The 8975-nt window shown below is 46.2% G+C and overlaps 1 protein-coding gene across 1 annotated transcript; it reads right to left on the bottom strand.

Annotated features, from left to right (window-relative positions):
- Positions 1-3706: 3706 nt before the first annotated feature.
- pck1 (phosphoenolpyruvate carboxykinase 1 (soluble)) lies at positions 3707-8185 on the bottom strand. Its single transcript, XM_029776417.1, has 8 exons — positions 8068-8185; positions 7328-7590; positions 6757-6941; positions 6304-6507; positions 5914-6101; positions 5346-5733; positions 4979-5206; positions 3707-4834 (listed from the first exon to the last, which is right to left on the bottom strand). The coding sequence occupies exons 2-8, from the start codon at positions 7549-7551 to the stop codon at positions 4374-4376; spliced, it is 1878 nt and encodes a 625-aa protein (XP_029632277.1). The 5' UTR covers positions 7552-7590; positions 8068-8185; the 3' UTR covers positions 3707-4373.
- Between the last annotated feature and the right edge of the window lie 790 nt (positions 8186-8975).

The following is an 8975-nucleotide window of genomic DNA, read 5'->3' as shown; positions in this document are numbered from 1 at the left end:
CACGCAGAGATGCGTTTCGCCCAAGTTGTTGAGTGTCACCCGATATGACAGAGCCGAGTGACTTGGTGTATGAAGAGAATAGGAGAGTACATAGAACCGAGACTTGGTGGGCACAAATAGAGAGTACGTGGTGCAGACACAGATCCTCTCCATGTCACCTGGTAGGAGTGGCCTGCCAGGTAGGATGTAATCCAAGAGTGTGCAGTGTCTGAGATGCCCAGCCCTGAGAGGGTGGAGAGGAGGATCTGATTGTTCATGGTGTCAAATGCAGCAGATAGATCAAGGACGATGAGAACAGAGGTGAGAAAGTCAGCTTTGGCCATGTGGAGAGCCTCCGTAACACAGAGTAGAGCCGTCTTGGTTGAGTGACCCATCTTGAAGCCTGACTGGTTAGGGTCATGAAGATTGTTCTGAGAGAAATAGCGAGAGAGTTGGTCAGAGACAGCACGCTCCATTGTTTTGGAAAGAAAAGAAAGAAGGTATACCGTTTCTCAGTAAAGTATTATGTTTATCATTAACCACTGATTCCTCATCTGGTCTCTTCTCTGCATCTGGGTCCAACCTCACCACGTCACAACAAGCTTCTGCCAACAACATGGACCCAGCAGAGATCATCCAGATCAAGAATGTTGTAATCCACCAAGGAGCACTGCTGGAGCGACAGCAAGAACAACTCTTCCAGATATCAGAGACCATCCGGGCACTTACCGACTCCCTCCAACCACAGTCCAACCCCAACCCAGGAGGAGCCAATGCCCAAGTCTCATCACCCAGTGCTACAGGCATCGCCATAGTTCTTCCAGGGAACCTGCACCGGGAACCCAAGATCACAGCCCATGAGCGGTATGGCGAACACCCGGGAAGATGCAAGGCGTTCCTCACCAAGTGCTTTCTGGTGTTCGAGCTACAGTCTTCCTCATTCCACACCGATCGGGCCATGATCGCCAACATCATATCTCTACTCTCGGGCAAGGTCCTGGCGTGGGAAATGGCGGTGTAGGAATAGCAGCCACCATCCTGCAGCTTCATATTAGCCTTCACTGCTGAGCTGCGATGAGTCTTCGCCTGGACAAGGGGAGATCCTGCCAAGCTGTGCAGTTACTACCAGTCATCATCTGTCACTACCCGCAACCCTCCACTGGGACATCTAGAGCCTCGCCACGTGCCCCTGCATTCATTGAAGACCAAGACTTCTCTTCTCTCCCTCCCGAATACTTCGAACTACGGGAGGATTTCAGTAAAAGGCAAGCAGCCACTCTCCCTCCTCATCATCCATACAACTGCACCATAGAACTCATACCCAGCTCCAGCCCTCCCCGGGGCTGTCTTTACTCCCTCTCGATCCCTGGACAATTACATCCAGGAGTCGCTGGAGGCAGGTTTCATTCACTCCTCAACATCCCCAGCTGGTGCACGTTTCTTCTTTGCTGAACAGGATCACGATTAAGAATCGTTACTTCCTACCCCTGATATCCGCCGCCTTGGAGCTGGCCCAGGGGGCCCAATTCTTCACCAAACTGGACCTCCACAACCCTTACAATCTGGTGAGAATCAGGGAGGGAGATGAATGAAAAACTGCCTTTAACACCCCTAGTGGCCACTATGAGTACTTAGTCATACCATTCGGATTATCGAACACACCAGCAGTCTTCTAAGCATTGGTCAATGATACACTTAACCTGTTGTGGATAGGGGGCAGTATTTTCACGGCCGGGTGAAAAAAAAGTACCAGATTTAATCTGGTTACTACTCTTGCCCAGAAACTACAATATGCATATAATTAGTAGATTTTGATAGAAAACACTCTAAAGTTTCAAAAACTGTTTGAATGGTGTCTGTGAGTATAACAGAACTCATATGGCAGGCAAAAACCTGAGAAGATTCCAAGCAGGAAGTGGCCTGTCTGACAATTTGTAGTCCTTCTGTTGCATCTCTATCGAAATTAGTGCAGTTTTATCTAAAATGATTTACAACAATACACTCAAATCTAAAAGTAAATGGAATTAAGAAATATACACTGCTCAAAAAAATAAAGGGAACACTTAAACAACACAATGTAACTCCAAGTCAATCACACTTCTGTGAAATCAAGCTGTCCACTTAGGAAGCAACACTGATTGACAATAAATTTCACATGCTGTTGAGCAAATGGAATAGACAACAGGTGGAAATTATAGGCAATTAGCAAGACACCCCCAATAAAGGAGTGGTTCTGCAGGTGGGGACCACAGACCACTTCTCAGTTCCTATGCTTCCTGGCTGATGTTTTGGTCACTTTTGAATGCTGGCGGTGCTTTCACTCTAGTGGTAGCATGAGACGGAGTCTACAACCCACACAAGTGGCTCAGGTAGTGCAGCTCATCCAGGATGGCACATCAATGCGAGCTGTGGCAAGAAGGTTTGCTGTGTCTGTCAGCGTAGTGTCCAGAGCATGGAGGCGCTACCAGGAGACAGGCCAGTACATCAGGAGACGTGGAGGAGGCCGTAGGAGGGCAAAAACCCAGCAGCAGGACCGCTACCTCCGCCTTTGTGCAAGGAGGAGCAGGAGGAGCACTGCCAGAGCCCTGCAAAATGACCTCCAGCAGGCCACAAATGTGCATGTGTCTGCTCAAATGGTCAGAAACAGACTCCATGAGGGTGGTATGAGGGTCCGATGTCCACAGGTGGGGGTTGTGCTTACAGCCCAACACCGTGCAGGACGTTTGGCATTTGCCAGAGAACACCAAGATTGGCAAATTCGCCACTGGCGCCCTGTGCTCTTCACAGATGAAAGCAGGTTCACACTGAGCACGTGACAGACGTGACAGAGTCTGGAGACGCCGTGGAGAACGTTCTGCTGCCTGCAACATCCTCCAGCATGACCGGTTTGGCGGTGGGTCAGTCATGGTGTGGGGTGGCATTTCTTTGGGGGGCCACACAGCCCTCCATGTGCTCGCCAGAGGTAGCCTGACTTCCATTAGGTACCGAGATGAGGTCCTCAGACCCCTTGTGAGACCATATGCTGGTGCGGTTGGCCCTGGGTACCTCCTAATGAAAGACAATGCTAGACCTCATGTGGCTGGAGTGTGTCAGCAGTTCCTGCAAGAGGAAGGCATTGATGCTATGGACTGGCCCGCCCGTTCCCCAGACCTGAATCCAATTGAGCACATCTGGGACATCATGTCTCGCTCCATCCACCAACGCCACGTTGCACCACAGACTGTCCAGGAGTTGGCGGATGCTTTAGTCCAGGTCTGGGAGGAGATCCCTCAGGAGACCATCCACCACCTCATCAGGAGCATGCCCAGGCGTTGTAGGGAGGTCATACAGGCACGTGGAGGCCACACACACTACTGAGCCTCATTTTGACTTGTTTTAAGGACATTACATCAAAGTTGGATCAGCCTGTAGTGTGGTTTTCCACTTTAATTTTGAGTGTGACTCCAAATCCAGACCTCCATGGGTTGATAAATTGGATTTCCATTGATTATATTTGTGTGATTTTGTTGTCAGCACATTCAACTATGTAAAGAAAAAAGTATTTAATAAGATTATTTCTTTCATTCAGATCTAGGATGTGTTGTTTAAGTGTTCCCTTTATTTTTTTGAGCAGTATAGTTATCATTACCATGCATATAATCCCACCATATAAATCAGGCAAGACAGTCATACTTCAACCACTTCTATCATAAGAAATCCCACATGTAAAAACCAGAAGGATCATGAGTGAATTTAAAGTTTAATAAAGTTTATTGTTGTCTTCATTTTCAGATTTCATATTACAACAAAGAAACAACAAGGCAATACGATAGAGTACAAAAATAAATTAGGACATAACAAAACAGAAACAGTGAAGACCTACACACATTTGAGATGTGAAGGGGTGAAGTACATGTAGGTGGTTGGATCCATGGTACAGCAATGTTCACCTTTAACCCGCTGTACCAACATGGAATTACCATATAAATATATGGCTTTGGATATTGTGCGTTAATAAGTTATTGTTAAATAACACAGACATCAGTTGTTTGGACTGCATCATATGCTTTGAAAACAGAGATGAGCAACTGATCAATTGGGACTACAAAGACTGTTCCCAGATATTCTTAAATTCATCGCTAATCTTATTCAAGTGTAATTCACCTCTATTTTAACTAGGTAAATATGCTAATGTGACAGTGGAGGATTTCTGTTTTAAAAGAGATTTAGAAAACATCTTTGAGGAAAATTAAAGTTCTCTACACAGCAGGTTTCTAAAGTGTCTTTTGAAAATAGCTAACTAGCTCAGTTAAATATTCTACAATGATCTCTATTCTCTAGTCTGAGGAGGTCTAAGGGCTTTTGGGCTCAGAAGTGCCACATTTCTCTTTATCTCTCTCCGTCTCTATCTCTCCCTACATCTGCCTCACCCTGTGCTCAAGACACTCTAGCTGCTTGGCCACCTCATTGGGAAGATCGTCATTGACCTGGATGTCAAAGTAGGCCCTGATATCCTCCACCTCCTTTTGCCAGAAGTCCTTAGACAGACCAAACAGCTCCTCCAGGTTCACCTGGTTCTCCCCCAGGCCTTCCAGGTTCAGGGAGCCCTTGCAGGGCAGGTAGCCCACGGCGGAGGGCATGGCTCCGGCTTCTCCATCCAGCCTGCGGAATATCCACTCCAGCACACGGATGTTGTCCCCAAAGCCAGGCCACAGGAAGCTGCCGGACTGGCTCTTGCGGAACCAGTTGACGTGAAAGATCTTCGGCAGCTTGGCTTTGGGCCGCCCGGCCATGCTCAGCCAGTGGGACAGGTAACGGCCAAAGTTGTAGCCGAAGAAGGGCCGCATGGCGAAGGGGTCATTCATGATCAACTTGCCTAGTGGATCGGAAGAAGAAGAGAGTTTGGTAAATATCATTCTTCAATTCAGCTCCATGTCATTTCCGCTGTCGTCTTGACATACGTTTCTAAATGTTGCTTTAGTCATCAATGCAGCAGGTTACACTCGGGGGTTTAACTTACCTTTGTGCTCTGCGGCAGCTGTGGCTTCTGATCTCATGGTAGCTCCGACAAACACGCCGTGTTGCCAGCTAAAGGCCTCGTAAACCAGGGGGACACCTTCAGGTCTACGTCCCCCAAAGATGATTGCCTCAATTGGGACGCCCTCAGGGGACTCCCACTGGGGGTCAATGATGGGACACTGACTAGCTGGAGTGCAGAAGCGGGAGTTGGGATGTGCGCAGGGCTCTCCTATGGGAAGACAAAACAAGAGCGGAGAAAACATCAGTATACAAATCAAGGGAAGTGTGTTTCAAGTAGTGTGTTTAATGAAGAACCAGCCTTGTGGGGAACAGCCAGCCTTGTGATGACCAGCCTTGCGGAGACTTACCATCCTGGGATGTCCAGGGGTTGTTCTTCCAGGAGGTCACCGTGACTCCCTCAGGGAGTTCCTGGTCCATGCCCTCCCAGTAGACACCACCATCGCTAGTCTCGGCCACATTGGTGAAGACGGTGTTCTTGCAAATCGTTTCCATGGCGTTGGGGTTGGTCTTTGCTGAGGTTCCAGGTGCCACGCCAAAGAAGCCGTTCTCTGGGTTAATGGCTCTCAGGTTGCCTTCGTCATCGAACTTCATCCAGGCGATGTCGTCCCCAACACACTCCACCTTCCAGCCAGGGAGTGTGGGACTGAGCATGGCCAGGTTGGTTTTGCCACAGGCACTGGGGAACGCAGCTGCAATATACTTCTTTTGACCAGCAGGGTTAGTAATGCCCAGGATCTGAACAACAACAAAGAATAGTGCATTTTAAATTTCCATTCCAGAAGTAACCGAGCAAATGTATAGATTTATGTGGAATTAAAACAATCAAGTGAAACCATACTGTACTTGTGCACCTCAGCTGTTCTCACGGTACACTATGCACCTATTGGGTTATGTTTATTGTTACTCTGCCCTTACCAGCATGTGTTCGGCCAGCCAGCCCTCCTCCATGGCGATGCGGGAGGCAATGCGGAGTGCGAAGCATTTCTTTCCCAACAGGGAGTTCCCTCCGTAGCCACTGCCAAAGGACACAATTGTTCTACGGTCAGGAATGTGGGCGATCAGGGTGAGCTCAGGGTTGCATGGCCAGTTATTGACCAGGGGCTCTGAGAGAGAGAGAGAGAGAGAGAGAGAGAGAGAGAGAGAGAGATCTTAAATTTGAATGGATAACGGTAGTATTGTAGGACTTTATTCTTACATACATTTTACATTTAAATATAACTGGCATTGAACATAAAAATGTGATTTGTTTCTTAGTTTTCAGAGTTTTCCATACATGTTGAAAGCATACCCTTGTGCCTGACTTACTTTTGAGTGGCAGGGGGCAGCCAACAGAGTGAAGGCAGCGCACAAAGTCTCTGTTTCCCAATGCGGTCAGCACAGCCTTGCCCATGCGGGTCATCACCCTCATACTGGCCACCACATAAGGTGAGTCAGTCAGCTCCACTCCGATCTTAGACAGGGGGGAGCCCACAGGCCCCATGCTGTAGGGGATCACGTACATAGTACAACCTAAAATAAAGAGGAGTGAACAGAAGGGATTTTAGGACTCATGGTGATGGTGCAGCTAGTGTATGTCCTTCTGGTAAAGCATTGTGTAAAAATAAATAAAGATAGTCATCATATAAATATGCTCCCAATAATATAAACACCATTAACATGTAAATACAAGAGAAGATAATGCTACTCTCAGTCTTAACATTGTTTTGTGTCAATGTACCAGTAATACAGCAAAACATCCCAGTTGATTTTAGACTGTACCTTTCATGCAGCCTGGGAAGCGCAGGTCCATAGCCTTGTCCAACTCCTCCTGAGACATCCAGCGCCCAAGCTGGCTGATGCCACCTACTCGTGGAGACGGAACCGTGTCCCTCTGCTCCTGGGTCACGATGACCGTCTTGCTCTCCACGCGGGCCACGTCTCTGGGGTCTGTCCGGGCCAGCCAGCTGAAGGAGAGAAGAAAAAAACAGAACATTGGATCAAGACTCATAATATGGCCACCGCCACCTCTCACCTCTCACCATTGTCACATTGTTTTTTCAAGTTTGAAATGGAGGCTGTAGCTATAACTATATGTGGAGTGGTCAGCCCATAAGTTATTAGAAATAATATCAAAGTATATCGTACATATCCTTGTATATATGTGGTCATATGCAACATCCATTTGCAACATCCATTAAATATTATAACAGGTCTTAAACTTTGTCTGCCTCTTCATCATGCTCAGACCAGCACACTACACAACCACAGTTATCAGAAACATTCAAATATCTCAGGGTCCCCAACTCAACATGACATCTGTCCACTGAAACTGGATGGTGAGGTGACCTACCAGTTCTCATATTTGGTCAGCTTCTTGATCATGCCCTGCTCCTCCAGTTTGGCCAGGATGGTGTGGTTCTCCTCTTCAGAGCCGTCACAGATGTGCAGTGATTCGGGCTGACACAGGTTGATGTTAGTCTCCACAAACTCCTTGACGGCCGGGCTCAGTGCCCCCAGGTCCCCCTGGACAACCCGGACGCCTGCCTTGTTCTGGGACTGCAGCTGAGGAGGCATGGTTGGTTCTGTTGGCTGGAAGTGGATGTCACTGGAGAACTAGAAGAGAGGAAAGGATGTAGAAGGGATATGTTGAACAAAAAAATTGGCAGTTTGACCTTTCTGGTTGGTGTACAGTTGCCAAATAAGCCACACACCACAAAAATACTGGTATTGAGTGTTTGTCAGGAAAACATATTGTCCAAGATTCATTTTTATCTGTTCAATGGTACGATCACAATTCCATAATGTTACAATGAAGTATGATTTTTAATTTCCTCATATGTATTCAGAGAAGAATGTAGATTATGAACCCATGGTCCTGAATAGAGACTGCATAATATTAATAAACAAATATATAAGTGGGTGATTTATTTTACATATGTTTGCATTTTAATAAAATATTCCTCTAAAACTAATAGAACTATTTTGTAGCAAAACAAGACATCTCCTTGCACCACGTCTCTTCACAAATGAAATGCATGGAAACAGGACAATGAAATCCTACAAAAAATATGATGTATAATATTGCAGTACCTTTTCTTCTTTGTTATCAAGAAGGAGTTAGCTTTGCCTCATCAGCTTAGTCTTGATGATGAGGTTTTGATGCTTGCTGTTCCCTGATGGGCTGTTCTTGATTTGTATCCAGTTAGGAGAAGTCTGTCTTTTTATACTTTGGGAATGTTTTGGGGGAAGGGATGACCAAAGGTGGCCCGTCCTCAAAGTTATTTGCATGAACTTATAATACCTTATGTTCAGCTCTTGGAAAACTCTTTGACAGTCCTCAGTGAATCATTAATCCTAAGAAAATACGTAGTTGGGGGAGTTAATCATTCAACTAAGCATCTTGTTCTTTCAAAGTGATAGTTGCGCACAACCGTGCATCTCTCGAGTTGAACTTTGATCCATATTGCAAGTGATTCAACAGTTTTGCTCTGAGCATCATTTGGTGTGCTGATCTTTGGCTGACTCTTGCGATTGGCACATTGTGGATGTTTGCCAAAGATGGACAATGATCTAAATGCTGACACTGCAAGACTATAAAGGAACGTGCCGATCCTTGAAGTTCTAACAATTCTGCATATTTTTGACATGTCAAAATAAATGTACTTATAATTGTGGATGTAAATATGAAACATTTAATAAAAATTGTTTTTCAAGTGCGCCGAATACAACAGGTGTAGACTTTACCGTGAAATGCTTATTTACGAGCCCTTTCCCAACAATGCAGAGTTAAAAAATAAGAAAGATTGGTCTGTTGGAAAGCAGACTGAACCAGGTCTCTTTTAGGATTTCACCTGTGCTTAGCTCTATTATTTTTCTTTTTATCCTAATAAACACCCTAGTCGTGCCGATGACAAGCATACCCATAACATGATGCAGCCACCACCATACTTGAAAATACGAAGAGTGGTACTCAGTAATGTGTTGTGCTGGATTTGCCC

This window comes from Salmo trutta, chromosome 14 (genome assembly GCF_901001165.1).
Source record: "Salmo trutta chromosome 14, fSalTru1.1, whole genome shotgun sequence".
Taxonomy (NCBI): domain Eukaryota; kingdom Metazoa; phylum Chordata; class Actinopteri; order Salmoniformes; family Salmonidae; genus Salmo; species Salmo trutta.
This window is presented reverse-complemented; position numbering and strand designations above follow the sequence as displayed.